Below are 21,291 nucleotides of genomic sequence, written 5' to 3' on the forward strand. Positions count from 1 at the left end.
ATGGACCCCCAGAGGGAGCAGCGCATCACCATAGACACTCATCACACAGAAGTGCACATGGCGGGCTCCCAACATGGCAAGCAGAAGAGGAAGCTGCGCTACATGCAGAAAGATGGCAGCTGTCCTGTGGAGTTTAAGACGATCCCAGGGGAGTGGGGGGGCTACGTGACGGACATCTTCACTACCCTGGTGGAGATCCGCTGGAGGGTCATGTTCCTCATCTTTACCCTCTCCAATATCCTGTCCTGGCTCCTCTTTGGCCTCCTCTACTGGCTGACTGCCTATGTGCACAACGACACCGAGGATTTGGGCAATCAACCCTGCATGTACAATGTGCGCAGCTTCACAGCGTCCTTCCTGTTCTCCATGGAGACCCAGGCGACCATTGGCTACGGTTTCAGGGGCATGAGTGAAAACTGCCTGGTGGTCATCGTCTTGGTGACGGTGCAGGTTGTGTTGAGTTGCTTCATCGACACCGCAATCATTGGCATCATCGTGGCCAAGATGGCGTCGGCCCGCAAACGAGCGCAAACGGTGGGCTTCAGCAAGTGCGCCGTGGTCAACCTGCGAAACGGAGCTCTGTGTCTGTCGTGGCGTCTCGGAGACTTCCGGAGAAACCACATCCTGGAGGGCACCGCCAGGGCCCAGCTGGTCCGCCACGTGAAGCACTCCTCTGGCATGTTCTCAGTGTCCCACAAGGACCTGGATATAGAGGGCAGAGACATCATCTTGGCCACCCCCGCCACCCTAGTCCACAGGCTGGAGCCCGGGAGCCCACTGTACAGCATGGGCCCAGACAGCCTTCTGGAGGAAGACTTTGAGCTGGTGTTGTCCTTCACGTACACTGGAGACACCACAGGCATCCTGCACCAGACCCGTACCACCTACACCACAGCTGACATCCACTGGGGCCAGCGTTTCCAGGACATGCTGAGGCTAGGGGTTCGTCACTACAAGGTGGACTATGCCTTGTTTAACCAGACCACCTGGGTGCAGGTGCCAATGGTCAGTGCTGAGGAGATTGACAGGGAGAAACTGCCCATTGAGACTATTCGAGCCCAGGGCTCCCTCCTCAGAAACCCTTCAGAGATTGGCCAGAGCGAGGCTGATGTCACAGAGGAAGTGATCCAAGAAGCATGGCTTTAAGGATCTGGCTTCAGAGGAATGACAGACTTAATGACGCTGGTGTGTACAGTATGATCTTAGGACAGAGTCACTTTTGTGTTTTTGTACATATGAAAACTATTTATATTGAACTATATAAAAAATACATGTTTAGTATGGAAATGAAAGTAAGTGTGTGATTTGAATACTTTTCTTAAATGCTGCGTTAAGTTAATACTGTACAGGGACTCAGGAAGTTGAAATCACAGACTTTTATATAACTAAAATTGATTTAAGTGTATGGTCTTCCAGATGCTCTAGATCACCGCCTTGTGTCCAGCCACTTTCCCTTTGCGTTAGTTGCACGTGTTTATACCGCTCAGTAAAATGTTGTGCTGAAACCGGCTGACCTTGACCCTCCAAGTATTAAGTGTACGCTCTCCTTGTCTTTCCTTGATGATTAGATCAACGATGATTAGATGATTAATGTAACGATATCAACGATGGTGTGTAAAATAAGTCATTCGTTTACACTGGCTGAATAAACAGGCAATTTGATTAATGCTGTGTTCAGGTAATTATTTACCCAACTGAAACTAATTTTGTAAAGGTAAATAACGGTACCATTTGCGGATGGAGTATTTGGGTATCGCAAAGATTTCTCTCATCGCTGACGTAAATATCGTGACGCTCCAACTAGCGCTGCTGGTTTCCATTGGTTGCTTTCTGAAACTGGGCGGAGATAGTTGCATATGTTTTTAAAGTACGTTCAAGCAAAGCAAAGTAGCTTCTTCAGTACTTGCTGAAGAGGGTTGTGACATATATTGCAATGTCTGACATGAAACAATTAATTAATGCCAGAATAACACAAAAGGAAGTTAGAATACAAATGTGGATATTACCGCAAAAGACAACGGGTTTTCCTGGGATGATTCAATAGATCGGCATCTTTGCTGTTCAAGAGTCAACAGGTAAGGCTCAATTCATTCAAAAGGTAAATAACGTAGTAAACTTCTACGTTTGAAAGGATGAGTGGTGCTTCAATTTCTAAAGGACATGATCTTGGATATTGTCTTAGAGAACTTGTTTTACTATGAATAAACTATTTGGTTAGATTTTAGTTCACCTAACCTTAGTAGGGCATCTGTTTTAGCGTGGAACGTTCGTCATACTCTATATTTAAAACTAATTTGATTCAGAGACCCAAGACTGAAGGTGGTCAGGAGTTTTTGCAGCACTTACATTGTACACATAACTTTCTTTAATCATTAGTTACACATGCAAAAGGGCAGTATTTTCACTTGTCCCTTTCGCACAAGGAAAATGATTCAGCAGACCCTACATGGGAGAGTTATGTTTTTGATCTAATTCATGTGAATGTTTTTCTTTGTTATATGATCATATGAAAAACATGGATGTAGGCTAATTTCACCGGACATCAAGTAAGTACGTAGCCTACACCGATTATGATTTGTGTAAAATAAATCACATCCAAATATGTATAAAGTACATTATCTATAATAAGATCAACCATATTTTACATAGTCTACTTGACAGAAAGTTGTGCAATCTGAAACTGTAATAGCTTGTGAATGAGTTGGTGAATATTGGAAAGAAATTATTGATCAGCTGTGCAATAAAATATAGAACGAATTTATGTAACCAGTTTCCATCTGCTTCAGCTGGTCGCCCTAATTGCACAGAAGCAAAACAAACAATCACTGGTTCTGTTCTGCAGCAGTGTCCCACAGACAAAGGAGATTAAATTGTGTCAAGACATGGTGTAAATCTGCATCACAAAAAAATAAAAAATAACCATCTGGGTCAGAATTAGAGAGGGCTGTATTCAGGCCACTGATTTATTCTGGAACACATTGTGTATTTTCTTTACTTTCAGATAACCTTGGCATGCTCACTTAAGCCTATAGCATTCTAATATGCATCCAGGTCTGGATGTTTATATTAGCTTATCATATATGGAGTGTGTGTGTGTCCGTGCATGTGTGTGTGTGTGTGCGTACGCCAGTCCTGTGTGCTGTCTGATAGGTTTAATAACTACCGAAGACGAGGTAATACTAGCTGTCCCAAATGACTCGTTTGATAAACAAAAGATTTAACAGACCACCATGCTTGAAGTGTATTTAGTTCACCATTTAATTAATTGGTAAAGGAATTATGGCAAATAATGGTCTGTGGTTTCAATAGTAAAATTGCTATTAATTGCTACAATTGTGAGTAAATACAGCTGCTGTGAATGCATTGATAATTACTGATGAAGAGAATACTGCAAAGCTTCTGACAATCTCAGTCCACACAAACAAAATGCTTGCTTTGTCCCCTGAGTAATAACATAAAGACTCCATCTCTCTATAGAGAATGAGCATTAGAACAAGTTGCTGTTGCTGGTTGGCCTGGTGATTTCATCCTTAGAGGACAAAAATAAATAAATAAGTGAGATAGAGTCAAGGCTGTTGTAATGTCCCAAACATACTCTATCTTTCCCACACTTATAAATCCGTTTCCGTTGTCTATAACACTTTCAATGGTAATCAGTGAATTTGTATTCTTAACTAAAAGTTGTTCTTAGTTCTTAATAATAATTGCCTGTGAGTGTGGCTCATGCATAAGCATCAACACTGGCAGTGTTCATATCGAAGAAACACGAGAACTGCCTTGCATTGAATACTTTCCAATGGGGAAGTGGAATCATGCCCTACAGGAAGACATGATGTCAGACTATATCAACCCACAGGCTTTGACATGAATAACTTAGGGCCATGCCAGTATTACATTTGGACCCTTCCTCTAGAACTCTTCCAAGGTAGAGTATGTTTCAGTGAGGGTGGTTTTGGCACTGGCTGTCTGGCTGTCTAGTGTACAGGGGCCCTGCGTACCCCGTGGTGGTGCTTTTTAATGGGCCTCCCAGGCCACATAGACAGCGTCGATCGTTGTTTTTCTAATTTAGCTGTCCTTGCTGCTGTGTGACATACAGTGCAAGGTTACCCTTGTTTTCAAAGAGAGAGTGACCCATCCTTTCTGAATAGTTGCCAGGCTCATTAAACAGCGTTGGTTGTGTAAGCAATTGAATGAGCACCAGTGAATACAGGTGTTTATGCTGTCGCTTTGTCTAACTGTAGCCCTCAAACTGTGGAGACGTGTCATGAACAACACAAAGAGTACACCAAGAGTAAATAACTCACAGAATCGTCAGTCATGCATATTTTTTACTCATTAGCTGGATCCACTGAACTTCAACTGTAATTTGACTCTGTGTTCTCAGTGGACAATCTTCCTAATTAATTCTTACCATGAGCAGGGCAACAGAGTGATCCACCCTGTCAACTACCAGGATGTTTAAATAAAGGTGTACTTGAATTGTTTAACTTCATCATTTTGCTTATCATGCCAGGAGTGTGCCAACAATTGTGACTTTAGGATACATTATTTTGAGCATGTATAAAGAAGCAGGTAACCACATAGCGAAAGGCTGTGATCTTTCCGCCAATGACGCTAACAGCTTTTCTCTCTGCATGTCATTTCCACAGCCCACTTCACTGATGAGGTCCAAAGCACCCATGAGAGAGGCCTGAACAGCCCTCAGCAGAAGTAACCTCCCCTGGAGCAGCCGAGGGTGCACGCCAGCCTCCCCTGCCCCTGCCCTCGGATTCTACCCTGCCCACCACATTTCCTGCTTGTGTTGGTTCCCGGTAGCGTTCGAAACTGTTTCTCCAACGCTTCTACCAAAAACTCAGACTGTTTTCCAAAGCAGAAGTGGCCCAGACCTCCCAGACCAACACGATGGGGAGCATACGGAGCCACCGCTACAGCATTGTGTCGGAGGAGGACGGAATGAAGCTGGCCACCATGGCCGTGCCCAATGGCTACGGCAACGGCAACGCCAACAAGGTGCACACCAGGCAACAGCCCCAGAGCCGCTTCGTGTCAAAGGACGGCCACTGCAACGTGCAGTTCGTCAACATGAGCGAGAAGGGCCAGCGCTACCTGGCCGATATCTTCACCACCTGCGTGGACATCCGCTGGCGCTGGATGCTGCTCTTCTTCTGCCTGTCCTTCCTGTTGTCCTGGCTCCTCTTCGGCTTCATGTTCTGGCTGGTGGCCCTGGCCTACGGGGACATCGAGAACGAGACTCAGATGTGCGTCTCCAACGTCAACAGCTTCACGGCCGCCTTCCTTTTCTCCGTGGAGACCCAGACCACCATCGGCTACGGCTACCGCTACGTCACGGAGGAGTGCCCCATCGCCGTCTTCATGGTGGTCTTCCAGAGCATCGTGGGCTGCATCATCGACGCCTTCATCATCGGCGCCGTTATGGCCAAGATGGCCAAGCCCAAGAAGAGGAACGAGACCCTGGTGTTCAGCCACTACGCCACGGTGGCCATGAGGGACGGGAAGCTGTGTCTGATGTGGCGCGTGGGGAACCTGAGGAAGAGCCACCTGGTGGAGGCCCACGTCAGGGCCCAGCTCCTCAAGTCCCGCACCACGGCGGAGGGGGAGTTCATCCCCCTGGACCAGATGGACATCGACGTGGGCTTCGACAGCGGCGTCGACCGCATCTTCCTCGTGTCCCCCATCACCATCGTCCACGAGATCGACGAGGACAGCCCCTTCTACGAGATGAGCAGACTGGAGCTGGAAACGTCCGAGTTTGAGATTGTGGTCATTCTGGAGGGTATGGTGGAGGCCACGGCCATGACCACCCAGTGCCGGAGCTCCTATGTGGCCAGTGAGATCCTTTGGGGTCATCGCTTTGAGCCCGTGCTCTTTGAGGAGAAGAACTACTACAAGGTAGACTACTCTCGCTTCGAAAACACATATGAAGTGGCCAGCACGCCCCATTGTAGTGCCAGGGAGCTGGCCGAAAAAAAGTCCATTGCCTCGAGCTCTCATAACTCCTTCTGTTACGAGAATGAGGTCGCCCTGGAGAAAGTGGAGATGGAGGAGGAGTTTGAGGAGGAGGTGGAGGAGGAGGAACATCGAGAGGAAATTGGCATTGAGAATGCAGCACTTGAGGACACAAACACCGAGGCAGTGTCCGACTCGGAACACAGTCAGGATACCATGCCTTTAGATGCTAGGCCTCTCAGGAGAGAATCAGAAATGTGAATGCCAGGAGGTTGGGATGGAAAACTCACTACGGGAGAACTTCCTGTTTAGGGTTGAACTTGAGTCTTCTGACCTACGCTGTTAGTAGAACAGCACTAAAGCACCTGTGATGTGATTTGTCATTGTCTAACCTAGACTCTCAGACACCAAACTGTAGGTACTTACACCCATAAGATAAATTGTATAATACTATTTATTTTAGAAACACAAGTAACTGGTTTGATAAGAGGTGATACATCCACAAAAAAATGAAATCTGTTCAGTGGAGTTCAGGAATGAGATGGGTTAAGTAGCATATCTTTTCTACAATACAGACACTGTGTGAGTGGGAGTGTGTGTGTGGATGTGAGCGTGTGTGTGTGGGTGTAAACATGAGTTTGTGGATGAGAGAGAAACAAAAGTATGACTGCCTAAATGAATAGAAAAGGTCAAATGAAGTATTATTGGAATCCATAATCTAATTTTGTTATAGGAAGCCAGTAGACATCATTCATCATGTGTATTATTGATAGACTTTAATCTCACAGCATTAACCAAAGAAATACTCATTTTACCCTTGCTGTGAAAATCTTAGTGTTGGTGGCCATTATTAAATCGCATGGTGTTTGCTCTGACTAATTCATGGCGGCTATAGTGTTATGAGCAGGAAAAGGTTTTTATAGGATATAGAGTATTCCCAATCCATCCTATACCTTTATGTAGTTCCCTGTAAAACTTCCAACTACTTGAAAATACAGTATAAAGGCTATGTTTTTTTTTTTTTTTTTTTTTTTTTTTTTACAAAACTACTGACTTGATTGTGATTATGCAGTAGTATTAACACTTTACAGTCTAACAAACAAATGTGAATGAGCTGGTCTCGTAGTACAAAATATTTGCATCTGTTTCCTAAACAGCGTTAGTTTCCCCGTGTGAGTGAATCCCTCATTCTGATAACGCCTGTGTGTGTGTGTGCATGTTAGCGCTGTGTGGATTCCGAGGACGTGCACTGTATTATATGCTTCTCAATCCATCTACTTCCTGTCTCCTCGGGCCTTGAAGCCAGTTAGGGTCACTTTGAAGACAGTCTCCAGCAGAGACTCATAGAGACCTGGCATTGGCACAGTGCAAGTCATATTCATGAGGGATTATGACAGGCGTCAAGAAGGAGGGCATGTTTAAGGCAAGCCAACCCTCCAGCTTTTACGTGCAATAGGGGAAGCAGGTTCCCTGGGCTAGAAGTGAACGAGCAAATGAATGTTAAAGACAAGTGCTGCTAAGTTACATATTGACTGCTTAGAGAGAGAAATAGGAGCCAACATGTATTATTTGTATTTTTAAAGTATTGGTTTTGAATGGACACTATTTATTTCTCGGAGTAGTGAAGAAGCTTGATTCTGTCAGTGTGTTATCCAAAGCTACAGTATGGAGCACTTTCCTCCTACACTGAGAATGTTAAACCCCATAACAGTAGATACTGTTTTATTGAACCAAGCCAAATCTAAAAAACTAAGGGACAACCATCATCTTTCATCTGTTGTTTTATAACCCAAACGTTGAAAACCAAATATCCTGGTTGAGGCTGAGGCTATGGCCTCAGAGAAGTCCTATTTACGCAGTCTGCTGTCTATGCAGATCAGTGTTCATGGCATGCCGAACATATTGGGTCCGACGTCATTTGCAAACTTTGTTTGAATTTAACCGGAGAAGGTCTTGTGAAGAGAACTTCCATGTTGTCTCTGAACGGGCCCGTGCGTCGCGCATGTCTTTTGTCATAAACGCTAGGATAAGGTTTAGCTCATCATCCAGACAATGACCATGCATTGTCTTGTCAGACAGACGTATTTATTCACACATATAAGCTGTAATCCTTTACACGTGGGTTTGAAATCTTTGGATGATGAAATGTCAAATCTTACAAAATGTGTTAGCCCACGCGTTTCTGCCACAGCCACTTTGCTTGGTATTCATGAGAAGCAGAAATCCAGTATGTTTGTGCTCGGTTGCAATGAGGGTATGCCCAGTTTTTCACCACTGGAGATCAAAGGAGGGCTGCAGACTGCATGTAATCGTTTCTCTGTCATTTCTCCTCGTCTCCTAAGTCTTTATTTTTCTATCAGGGTCTCCCTAATGTCCTGCACAGACTAGAAGTTGTCAAGATTTTTATATTGGTAAAATATAACGTCAGATACAGTATATTGATATTGCAGTTGATGAAGATACTATTTTATGTCTCATTTTGTGTTTTTGTTTTTCAATAAAACCTGAAATGCTAAAAAAAAACACGATGACACAGATTCATTTATAGTCTTGGAAATGGTCATTTGTACCACTAATTATACTGTAAGTGCACAGTATATGCTGTATTTTGCCCTTGGACAAGAAGACTCAACTCAGTATTCTGTGTCATTACTCAGCCTCATGCAGATCATCTAGATATAGAAATGTTCATCCATATTTTATAAGGAATTTTATATAATATTTTTGACCTATATGTGTGACATCTAGAGTTGTGGGGCGAAGCTGTACTGGACAGTTTTAGACACAGGCATGGAAGAGGCTCCACTAATTTAGACACATGGCCCAGATTCCAAGCTGCTCTCTGTCACAGCTCACACCATCGTTTACAGTCATTCACCAAACACACTGAAGTTCTGTGATGTCCAGAGAGACCCTAAACTATATTTGTCTTTTCTGCTGGAAGTCATTTTCAAAGACAACCATGGAAAATATCCGATGGTTTCCACCAACGTTTGGAAAATGAGGACACCAGCGTTGTTGTCAAGAGTGGACGTCACAAGAGGAGGCGTGAACGTCTGAAATTGTTCATATACTTATTTCCGGTGTATTTGTTAGCTGGTCATTCGAAGAACAAACTATTAGGAAAACATGAACAAATTCAAAGAACAGGAAAGCTCACACTTACAGTAGATTATACCCCCTCCCTCTCTTAAACCTTTCATGATGATATTTTCATACCGTTTGCCAAGCGCATGCTTCACTTGTCTCTTTCACGGATTGAATATTAAAAGCTGCTGTGGGTTGATGGTGTCCTGTCCTCTGGACCACAAGCAAGTACAGGTTGCATAACAACACTGACTCTGGAGGGGATGCGCTCCCTGGACTATATCTCTGTAACGTTACAGCTCTTACAGTGACACCAACACACCCCACTCACACGTGAGGAGAATCCAAAAGTTCTATCGACATATGGTTGCAAAGGAGAGCGAGGGATCTATTCCACGGAAGCTTTTTTGTCTGCAAATAAAACCGGTTCTCTCTCCCTGGCTGTGATGAGGGACGGTTGGAGGATCGATCCGTCGGACAGGGAGGCAGTGAGCCGATTTGATTTGCTTGTGCTTATAGACCGCGTTGGGGCCCCCAGGGCTTTTTCCACATTATCCAGTGAAACATCCCCAGAGCTTAGTTCTTGGAATCCTACATAGAATGACATATCTTTACACGTTTGTTAAATTCCTGGGTAACATTTTCAAGAAACCAAAAGTGTCCTCGATCCAACAAGACATGCACTTTTCTGCACATTTCTTCACCTCAGAAGTCCTTTCTGCCCCACCCTGACGCAACACCAATATGCAGGAGAGAGTGAGACTGCTGGCATATTACAGAGCTGGCCCGGGTCGACTGTCATGTTTTTTCTGATGCCTTTTAGTTTGCCAAACTGTCTACGCAGGGTGGGTGTCACTGCAGCTGAACAGTTTGAGGACTTCAGTTATGCCTCCATGGAACTCTCTCTCTCTCTGTCTCTCTCTCTGTCTCTCTCTGTCTCTCTCTCTCTCTCTCTCTCTCTCTCTCTCTGTCTCTCTCTCCGTCTCTCTCTCCGTCTCTCTCTCTCTCTCTCTCTCTCTCTCTCTCGCTCTGATTGCAGTTTGTTCCCTGAAGGACCTGGGCGGGGTGACTGTTATTGTAGATGTAGTAAAGCAAGGTAGTTTGCTTGTTTTTTCTTGACAGTCCAGTGCTGCTGTGCATTCGACAGTCAGTTTATCATCTTGTGAGAGGAATCGGACACGACAACACTACAAATTCAATGCTGACGGCAAAGGGTTCTCTGAAGGTTAAGTGTGACAATAGCTGGAAAATCATTGATGGACTTCCTGTGTCACTGCCTCTTTACAGAAAAAGGGAATGCAATCAATGGAGCTACCGATTGCCCAAAGAAAATGAGGTCAAATCACATTGTATGATTCGTCGACAGCACGTCACTGTCTTATGAAAAGCCTTGTAAGGGACTAAAGAAATAATACAATTTCTATCAGGAAAAACGACCTGATGGCTAAAAGCTGCAACATGTAACTTTCCTTTGTAAAAGCATTCATTGGCTCTGGTTCCCTTCACTGAGTTTGACAAGAGAAAGTATACGCACGAGTGTTAAAATTACTGGCACTTTTATTACCCAGGAAGAGGTATATGTTGTCTGGACAATGTCTCATTCGGAAATATTTAGAAACAGGCCAATGTCATTCAAAGGAAACTCTGAGCCAACTAAAGGGAGTATTGAGGCCCTTGTCTGTTAGTGTTCATTTGGGATGAGCCCTATTTATATTTATTGTGAGTGTGATTTGATCTGATCTGCTTTTTTAGTTTGGTTCTACCTTGTATTGAAGTCCACTTTATCAGCTGTTAATTGCACATTTCTGAACATTGTTCAATCTCTACTACAAGATTAGGATGACCTGCATATGATTACCCATGTTGGAATGAAAGGTCTGCGAAACTTGTGAGAGTCTATTATATAAACTGTTGCTGAAACCAGCGCACCTGAAGCTGAACATCTGTGGTCTCAGATTGCTGGTCTGAACTAAAGCTGGGTCACAGGAGCCACGGTGGGCAAGACTTCACGGATTATGGAGGGATCATATGAAAACTGAAATCCCCTGGGCTGCAGGTGCAGTCCGCTTCTGAACTGGCTGGAGGTTGACACGAACGGCACAGAGGTAGCAGCATCTGCTGCAACACACGGCAACTTTGATATCGGTTTAACATTTTCCACTGTGCTTGTTCTGAATGTAGCTTTGTGACGTCCGGCTACATAGACCAGATGATGACTGCGAGATAGAGGTACATAAAAATAGCAGTCTTCCATGTGGATGTTTACTAGGCTTAGAATCTCTCTAAAATCATATTTTAGGACCCTCAATCAAATACAGGCAGAAATCACAACAGTTGTTTCTGGAAAATACAGCTGGGTGTGGAATACAGGTATAATTCAACTATTAAACTAATTAAACAATTTCAAACAGCTTATAACTCTAGCTGTTTATACTCCTTTGGACCTGTTGTTTGACATAACTACATTGGCTTTATCAGACAAAAAAGGTTGGGTGGTTACATGACTGGTTAGTCGGTTGGAGGGATGGCTGACTGGCTGGCTGATTTGTTTGGCTGACTGGCTATATGTTTGACTGATGAGGGCCTGCTGCAGAAGGCAGGGTGCTGACGGGGATCTCAGCTGTCATCTTCAGACGCCATCATCAAGGCCTATCGTGTTGCCTTTCACCTTTAAGAAACTCATCCGGCAGAAATGCCAAACCCCTTTAGTATCGTTAAAAAAAGATTCCACCATTGCTTTCAGGCTCCAACAGTAGTGAAGACTCTCAAATCACAGTCAAATACTTTTCGATTCATGAAAAAAGGCTTTGAAATGTGATTACTAAATGTCACCACATTACTCTGCCAAAGTCTTAGGCATGTAAGATGTTTGCATGTTAATATTGGCTTAAATACGTATTCGTTGTGTTCTGTATTTGTGCAGCAGTATAAAAGTACAATTTTAAGTCTTTTCATTTCATTGTTTCTAAAAGCATGTTTGCAGGTTTGCCAGAAATGTGTGTGAGCACTTTTGCACAGCACTCAACAACGTGTGCCTTAAAAAGTACTGACACCGACTCTTTCTGATGCTATTCTGAAGCTGCTCTTAGTCAGAACAGGACGAGTCACAATGGGTTATCAATGCCGACCTGCAGTTTGTGGGACAATTGAGGGATCCCAATTCTCTAAAAGTATCTTGGTATGTTATGGGGAAGTGCAGTAAATGGTGACAGGGCCTAGTGTGGGTTTCAGTCAGAGATTAGACCATGCTAAGTGAAGTGAGAGATCTTATCAAGGACAGACATCTTGGCAAGGTGCATCAGAGTTTGGGTCATCGTGAGCCCTGAGCTGAAGTGGCAGATCTCCCAGATAAAATGTCTCTTACTAACCAGTCGTCAATTGACAGAGCAGCCAGAGACAACCTCTTCTGTGTCACTTAAGTGTGTGTGAGAGAGAGACAGAGAGAGAGAGAGAGAGAGAGAGAGAGAGAGAGAGAGAGAGAGAGAGAGAGAGAGAGAGAGAGAGAGAGAGAGTATTTACAGAGGCTTTTACTTTCTTTGGCAATGAACGTCTTCAAATTTAAAAGGGCTATGACAGATCTGGACTGCATATCTCTCTCTCTCTCTCTCTCTCTCGTTCACTCACACACGGCAATGGGCCAACAATCACATTGGCCATATCACTGACAGCTGAGGGTCTCATGACACTCTTGGGAGGAAGAGGAGAGCCCAACGACAGGTACAACTTGTTGGACACAATGCAGACTTTTTCCATTGCCTGAGCCGGCTGAGAGACCAGATGCATTTTTGCTCACTGTGGGTGTGTTTGGTTACTGGCTTCAAACGTTGGAAGAAGCATTGAACCCCCACAGCTATGACCAGTCACCTTCAACCAGTCCAGTAAGTGGCGTTCAGGCACACGGTGGGATCAGTGGATTCCGGAAATGCATTCCGTACATAAACGGGTCAAGACCTGAGTTGGCCTATTTGACCAAATCGTATACAACTCACAGAAACCTACCGTGTAATTATGATCAGCGTGCCCATTTGACTGCCATCTGCCTCAGGGACACGCTGTGCCCTTCCGCACTCGGCTTATCAAACCCAGAGGGACCCCAGATGAACCCTAATAAAGCCGAACCTCCACTCTGAAACCTGCGACAGGTCCTGAAGTCGCTCCAGCACTGTCTTGGCTGTGTGCTTTCACTCACAGTAGTCATAGTCGTGCTGAAAAGTCAATCACAGTGTCTCCGAGTTCAATTTGAAGTGTCATCGCAAATGGTCTTAATACGTCAATAAGGTATTTGAGTTTTTAACATTTGCGTTCATGTAAAAAAAAAAAGAAATCCCTAAAGTTTGTCATTGTTCTGTATGGTTTGTAGGCCGTTTGAAAACAAATCATTTGTAACAAAATGTCCAAACAGTAATGGAGCCTCAAGAGATGCACTGTCTATAGAAGCATAATATGTACGCACACGTTGACTGTAGCAAATAATGTCGTCTTTCCATTGGAAGTGTGGCGAGCCAGTCCCATGGGAGGGACGTGAGTCGGAGTGAAGTGAGAAACACACGGTGCTGTTGGACCATGTGGAGTTACCACTGTCATGTCCCAGCAACATCCCAGCAACCACAGACGTCAGCCCTGGAGATGAATCCCCTTGAGGTGAGAGAGGAGAGAGAGAAAGAGGCGGGGAGGAGGTGTTTGTGACAGAGAGAGAGAGAGAGAGAGAGAGAGAGAGAGAGAGAGAGAGAGAGAGAGAGAGAGAGAGAGAGTGAGAGAGGAGCAGCCAGGTGTCAATGAGTGAGAGAGAAAATGGTTTGTGTGTGTGTGTGTGGAGTGGTGGGGTGGGGTGCGGGTTTAGGGATGGTCGGGAGAGTTGTCAGTGCTTGTTCGATGGAGGGTAACATTGTCCTTGTTGATGGATGAGAGATTATCAAGTGTCATGTCATGACTATTTCCAGTGTGATACTGGCTGTGGATCAGGATGTAAACAGAGCAGGCTGGGCAGCTGTGTGGGACACATCTTTGACACTTGAGATGTGTCCACTGCTCTCTTTTGACTGGGAGTGACCTGGTACTCACCTCAGCACTGAAGCTTGGAAGGTCATCATAACTATCTTGACAATACTATGTTTTCCCTACGTATATGAGCTTTTGCAACCATACGTACCAAGGAAATGCTGAATAGGTGCATATGTATTGAGAAACAGCCATTTGTTCCACTTTGAATCAGACAGTTGCTGATGTATGGAACAGGTCAGGGTTTAGGGCACAGGCAGGCATGAGAGAGAGAGATAGAAGGAGAGAAAGTCAGAGAGGGAAGACGATCAGACCATCACTCCAACTTCAGATTGCATTTACACAGAAAGCGATTAAAGGATCCAATCAGTGGTAACATTGAACCCAAACCCGGGGGGAAAGGAATACTGCAGCCCTAATCGCCCTGGCTGCAGTGTCAAGTGAATCCCCCAGGCTAAAACAGATGGTTGACATCACCTCCTCCTTTATCTAGATGAGATTATCCTGCGGGACTCAGACCTCTCCTGTCCATGGGAAACGTAGCTGCCACTAACACAGCGGTGTGTCCCACCATGACAGTCACATGTACACTAGGTAAATGTGTGTGTGTGTGCGTGTGTGTGTGTGTGTGGGAGAGGGGGGGGGTAAGTGAGAATAGTGCTTTTCTATGTGTGATACACTACTATAGGAAAAACATCAGGCTACAACCCAGTCTCTGTGTTAGTATATGTTGATGGTCTACACACTCATTAATAACATGCTGATATGAAAATACAAAATGACAAAGGTGTGCTTCTAATAGCTAAAGGTGAATCTGTGTCAAGGGATGCTTCATTCTGTTATGCAGATTGGCAAGGCCCCTCCTCAACAGGGAGATTAGGAGTTTACGTCATCGTGCAATTTTGTGTCCTGTCCTAAGCTTACGCTGCATGTCCTGAGAGGTAGCTTATTCCGGGTTAAGGCACAAAAACAACGCACCAAGCAGTGCTACAGGACATGGATAGCAATAAAAATGACTGTTGGCTGAGAATGACCAGAAAGCATAGATTGACATTGAGTTCTATTTCCAACCAGGGTCCTTACAATGCATTGAATTCAAAAGGTTTGTTTGCGGAATTCTTGATTGTTGGTAATGGTAACCTTCATTAAGGAAAAGTTAACAAAATTACGTTTTGGAAACAAGTGAAACTTGTTATTAAATATAAAGTAATATGGTATGCTCTACGGTGAGGTTTAATCAAACCAGTCAACATGGAAAACAGGTGTTATTGACCATGTATGTAGTACAGCACTGTTAACAGGGCAGGTTTCCAATAACAGGAGCAGGTAATAGAAGAGAGAGAGAGAGAGAGAGAGAGAGAGAGAGAGAGAGAGAGAGAGAGCGATGGAGAGGGGGGGTAGCGTTACACCTGGCTTCAGGTAATTCTGTACCACTGATCTCTTGACTTTACTCTCTCCTTACAACACATAGCAAGTAGTCAGAGGACAGTCATTAAAATGTTGTTGTGTACTTGACACAACCTCAATACTGGCCACTGTTGAGGCCAGTCATTATATTATAACTAAATATAAGGAAGAAGAAATGTACGTGAAGGGTGTCTTTCAATGAGTAAATGATCCGCTCCTGTTTTAAAGGATCTCACAGAGGTGCAGTTTAATCCTCACGTCAACAGCTTTGAGAGTGGAAGCTGTTGCTTTAGGCTTTGCAGGGTGGTGTGCACGGTCCGACTAGTGCCAATTTGGCAGATTGCCTTGACAAGAAAGTAGCACCTGGCATCATCCCTTTCCCAGAAACCTGGATTATTTGTGTCATTTCAATATTGGTCAATATTGGTCGATTTGGAAATAATCTGGTCTAATTTGAAAAGACATGGCTCGACATGGTTTCAAGGAAACTGCATCGTTTGACGTGAGATGACGACCGTCTCCACCAGAAATAACGACATATGTACTACACAGTGGACTGTAGCCAGTAAGAATTCACAACAACCTCATCCTACCAGCCTAGGAGAAGACGCCTTGGCTTGGGTCCTGCAAGTGAATTATATGATTGGAAAGAGAGACCCTCCACTTAACAAGTGCGGAACTCAATCCCTCCGCATCTACTTCTCCACTTCACAGCGCAACCCTATATCCGTCCGGTGAAACACTTACACACTGTTTTATTCTTAATTCTGCCTCCTTTCTGGCCTCACTTCCAAGACCCACTGAGCCCACAGCAGATGTCAACTATAGAGTCCATGTAAAGAGACACATGATGACATTGCGTGGAATATGTCCAAGATAGCTAAGAGTCATCTCTTGCGAATGATATCACTGTTGATCTCACTCCTGTTACTATGCACTTAAAATTTCTCGACTCGAAACAGAATCGGAGAGAGCGAGAAAAGGATGGAGAAATTCCCTAATTGCATTTGTATGTCTATCTCCATGGGGCCAGCTCTTTCTTTAGCCCTGTTGTTTGGCATCAACAGGCACAGACTTGTGTGAGGCCTGCCTCTGTGAGGCGAGTCTCTCTTCACTCCCCTGTCACCGGGGACCAGGGATGTTTCCATTAGAGCAGCTGGGCTCTATGTGCTCTGTCTCTTCTCTCTCACCCACCTCCAGGAGCTCGGCCCGGGGCGGGCAGGAGGCAGCGGAGCCCCCTATCAGGTCTCCCAGCCCCCCGGCATGGGGAAACAGGGTGGCAATGTTGTGGCAACCTGGAAAACAAAAGCCAATGTGCAAAGTTTGGGAAAAGTCAATCCCCTTTTCAACACAGTGACGGCGTGTGAATTCTCAATGAGGCCTCACTGCATTGATGCATACTGCAAAGGAAAACAGACCTAGGGTGCACAGCTATATAATGGCTGTGTCAACGTCAAGCTTTCTGCAATCACGTCTCTGTTAACCCTATCTCTGGTTCAGAGATCATCCCAGTCTGGAACATTCCAGTCGTTTCTGTGAGTTTGCAGTGTGGTGTTCAGCACACGGCCTGTCCAGCACAACTCTGCTGCTGGATCAATACATGCAAATAATCATCAAAGAAGGTCAGGGATGGACATTCAAAACATCATCAGGTGACACCAACGTTTCCCCCGCTAATCATTTTGGACTTTCATCAAAATCCAAATTCTGCTTAAATAAACACAACATGATATGACCATGATAGGACCGGATTCTGCTCTAGTGTGAAGGTATCTGTTTAAAACCAGCTGGACACTGATCAATAAGGGCATTGATCCTCGGGCTTGTTAGGCCACTGTGGCCTACTAGGGTGAAGCGTGTGCTCTGGGGCAGCTGTTCATACAGTTAACATCGGCCCGTGCTTCTCCTCCTCGCTGACTGAACGAAGACATATTACATTTCACCATCTTGGGCTGTCCTGATACTAAAATAGTGCAAATGTTCTCAACTATCCAGTAAACAACACATGTGCTTCTTATTTACTGCGCTGCAGGGTCACGTGACTCCTCCCTTCGCCGGGTGCTCTCTCAGTAGGAGCTCTGATGACCATTACTGATCTCTAATGGGACCAATTACAGATTCTTGGCTCAGACTTGCTTGCTCCCTGACATGGTTGCCAGCCACTGCCATCACATGACAAAGACATGGCTAATTCTCCGGGATGGGCTCATGTTCTTCCATTGCAGTGCTGAGTTACAGTGTGAACCGGTGCAGAACGCTTGCCAGTCACTCAAGCTTCCAGCCTTGGCAGAGCTCACCCCGGCTCAGCTGCTTCCGAAACCAGCCCGTTTAAAGATGACACTTTGGGAGTCTCAAGGTCAAAGCTTAAGAGAGAAGATATCCTGAGTGTTGAGATATCCAGCTCCAGGTCAGACTCCATTTTTGGGGGGGAATTCCGTGACGACAACGACGCTACTGAGCCAAGGAAAAGGGTTAGGACACCGTCCACAAGGACCTACAAGGATTCAGTTGTCTGAAATGAAAACATTTGCTGTAGGCCTAATCATGTTACCGAGCACATTGTTCATCCACAGCGCGCATGTGATGCGTCCCTGTATAAACACACTGCAGTGTAACGACACAGGCAGATTTCTTCCTTTGCTGTGCCTTGGCATGGTGATTTGTGGTGGATGGTTGCCATCGGCGTGTCAGGGTGTAATTACGGTGTAGTACTGTCCAGGCTGAGCTATCAGATCATTAATCCAGCCAGGGTATACCCTTCAGCATCCACACTGAAGCGTCAATGTCACGACAGGGATTGTTTCAACAGACGCGAATTAAAGCTGAGCTTCTGTATTGAATGAAAGACCTGTAATACTATAGTATTTCCAGCGGCATGCCACTTTAGACTCTGTTACACACATTTAGAGATTGAGTTATCAGTGGAAAAAACCCCCCAACCAAGTCAACTGAAACGACTTGAGTGTTTTAGTTAAGAACTTAGCAAGCCTTAATGCCTTTCGAAATTGTATAATTTGATGCAGAATATAACTGAAGAGCCCACATTAGAACTGTGTTTTGTCAGAGGGACTACTGTGGCTAGTGTTGAAATTGTCTCTGCATAGTGTCCTAATCCTGCTTGAATTCTCATAAAATCAACCTCAAGAATATCCTTATGTAATTACCCCATCCTCATCCATCCCCCAAAGAAATACTCTTTTGGAAAATGTTTTTCATTCAGATGCAGGAGTTTGCTTTGTGTCAGAATCCTTAGCTTTCATAAGGGACACCATTACCCTGAAGCCACCAAGGAAGTAATCTTGAATGTACATGAGTGCAGCCTGGATGGTTTGGCATAGTCTACCTCATAAACAGGGGCAGTAATCTCACAGTAACTTTGGGGGGGCGATACAATGACATGTTCTGAGCAGTTCCTGTGGGGGGGACACCAAAAGTAGTTTTATAACATATAGTTGTATACATTACATTTAGTAGACGCTCTTATCCAGAGCGACTTACATTAAGTACAGGGACATTCCCCTAAGGAAAGTAGGGTTAAGTGCCTTGCCCAATGACACAATGTCATTAGGCAAGGCCAGGAAACGAGCCGGCAACATTCTGATTACTAGCCTAACCACTCAGCCACCTGACTCCCGTTAAATATGTATACATTAAAACTTAAAAATGCTTTCTGCTAGTGCTCTCTGCAAGTGCCTTCATAATATTATTCATATTGAAATTACTTACAATGTTTAAAATGATATATTGGTGGTGGGGGGGTACTAGTATTTTTCTCAGAATTTTGTGGGGGTCGTGAAGGTTAAAGGTGTTGGAGTTTTAAAACCCTCGTGATAGTTGCATAATGTCCTAAGTCTCTGCACTGAAAGCCCAAAGATCTGTCAGATCTGTTTTCACATGAATGCCTGACGCCAGCTTGTGTGGCTCTCAGAGCTTTCATTTGCACTGCTCAGATATGGATCCCCCTCTAATCCCATGCCTGCACACATCCTGAGTCTGGCTGGGCTGCTGAGGACGGCCAACTAAGACATGTGCTGTGTGGGTGGGCAGACTGGAACTGCATATACTCAGGGTCCCGCCAATGGAGTGAACTGGCATTCCTTGTATGAGGGGACAGGAAATATGTGGGCAAGATAGTGAGAAAGAGAGAGAGACAGACAGACAGACAGAAAGAGGGATAAAGAGAAAGATGAAGTGCAGTATTCCAATGAGTGGCCTCTCCCACTTTGTCCTTTATCGTACCCCACGAGATGATCATTAGAGCCTGCCCCAGTATCGGGATGGAAAGAACTGTCTCTGGCTTCTGTCTCTGTTCTTTCTACTGGATCATTGAAAAAAAACAATGCCATCATCTGGCCATGCTGATGTCGTAGTGAGGTCAGGAGATCGTGAGATCTGGCTTGAGATTAAGCAAGGGGTTCCAAAATATAAAAAAATCTTTGTTTAACATTTTCCAATTCATCTGGGTCTTACAGAGATTGTCTACAGACTACTGCCAACTCGTCGGGCTTCATTTCTTTCCACCATGTAGAAATGAGTTACAGTCACTTCAACCAAAGGGGGTGGCCTACTATGGACATGCCACACCCTCACTGCTCGTCAATAAGAATCTGTCTGAAGTCTTCCTGAGAGTCTAGGATGAGACTAGCTGTGAGCATGACATGCAGGAATGTGCAGGCTGCTGTGTAAATCAGGAGGGGGAGGCCAGGCTATAAGAAACTGAGCCGTGGAGGGAGATGCTGAGTCTGAGATAACGATCACCGCACAGTCTGACGACCTGCACAACTGTTGACCTGTGGACACAAAAACAAGCTATTTCCAAATCTCCTGTCTGAACTAAAAAAAACAATGGGCCCCCCTAACCCAGTTTCACAAATTCAATATATTGTCAAATGATGCTGATTTGCTATTTGTGTTATCTATACTATGACTGCCCCCTGGGAGATTAAAAGCACTTCTTTTCAGATAGTAGCTCCATCCTGAATGACCATGAAACATTCAGCCAAGAGCTCTTTCAATAGTGTCTGTAGCGAGAAAGGATTAGTACAACGTTACAGGTGATTTCATTCTGTAGTGGCTCCTTTATAAATGCAGGCCTGAAAAGAGGGATTGAAAGAACGACAAAGGCTAACATACTGTACATATTATGTCGACTTCCTGCTATTCTTCCTAAATGTCTGGACTCCTGATGAGACTACAATAACGCTGTACAATATGTCACACCTGCTCGATGGTGCAAAAAGAATACAAAACGAGGGTGAATCTCTAATGCACTAATGCTTGCACCTTCTCTGCCATGTTCTGAAAGACCTGTTACAGCATAGTTGGTTATATAGCCATTGTCCTCTAGTCTACATCAAAGCTCGCTCCCAAGTAAAGGACAAGTCAACAATCTGACGTGGACTCGTGCAAAGAATCTTGTGCTGAAGCCTGAAGCCTGTTGTCTGTACAGAACACTTGTCCTCAAGAAAAAGTCCCTCGGATGCGGCCAATGTTTGTGTCGTGTGTGTGCTGGAGTCTCCTGGCATTCAGTTTCCTCAGCCTGCTGTGAATAGATTGGGCTTTGTGACGGACGCACTCTCAGACCGCATCGGACCGGTCAAGTGAACCTTTGTGAGTCTCGGTTATTACATTTATGGCAAATGCACTCAAAAGAGCTGTTGAAATGTACTTGCATTCCTTTTCATTCAGGCTCCACTCCACACGTGAAAAAGGCAAGCGCTTTCATTTCTGCTTACGTAAAGGCCGAGTTACGTAAGGAGATCAACATCGCAGGAATACAATGAGAAACAAGCCACGGTGCTAATTGACTGAGCAAACTGTCTCCAATCAAAA

At 44.8% G+C, this 21,291-nt stretch overlaps 2 protein-coding genes across 2 annotated transcripts; both read left to right on the forward strand.

Moving 5' to 3' along the window:
• LOC146253258 (inward rectifier potassium channel 16-like) lies at positions 1 to 1,395 on the forward strand. The gene has a single exon (XM_084678411.1). The coding sequence runs from the start codon at positions 1 to 3 to the stop codon at positions 1,144 to 1,146; it is 1,146 nt and encodes a 381-aa protein (XP_084534537.1). The 3' UTR covers positions 1,147 to 1,395.
• A 521-nt stretch (positions 1,396 to 1,916) lies between these two features.
• Positions 1,917 to 8,483, forward strand: LOC146253259 (inward rectifier potassium channel 2-like). The gene is made up of 2 exons (XM_084677702.1): positions 1,917 to 2,075; positions 4,650 to 8,483. The coding sequence occupies exon 2, from the start codon at positions 4,903 to 4,905 to the stop codon at positions 6,226 to 6,228; it is 1,326 nt and encodes a 441-aa protein (XP_084533828.1). The 5' UTR covers positions 1,917 to 2,075; positions 4,650 to 4,902; the 3' UTR covers positions 6,229 to 8,483.
• The last annotated feature ends 12,808 nt before the right edge of the window (positions 8,484 to 21,291 follow it).

The sequence above is a fragment of the Hypomesus nipponensis genome, chromosome 17 (genome assembly GCF_054491055.1).
Source record: "Hypomesus nipponensis isolate SF chromosome 17, ASM5449105v1, whole genome shotgun sequence".
NCBI classification, from domain to species: domain Eukaryota; kingdom Metazoa; phylum Chordata; class Actinopteri; order Osmeriformes; family Osmeridae; genus Hypomesus; species Hypomesus nipponensis.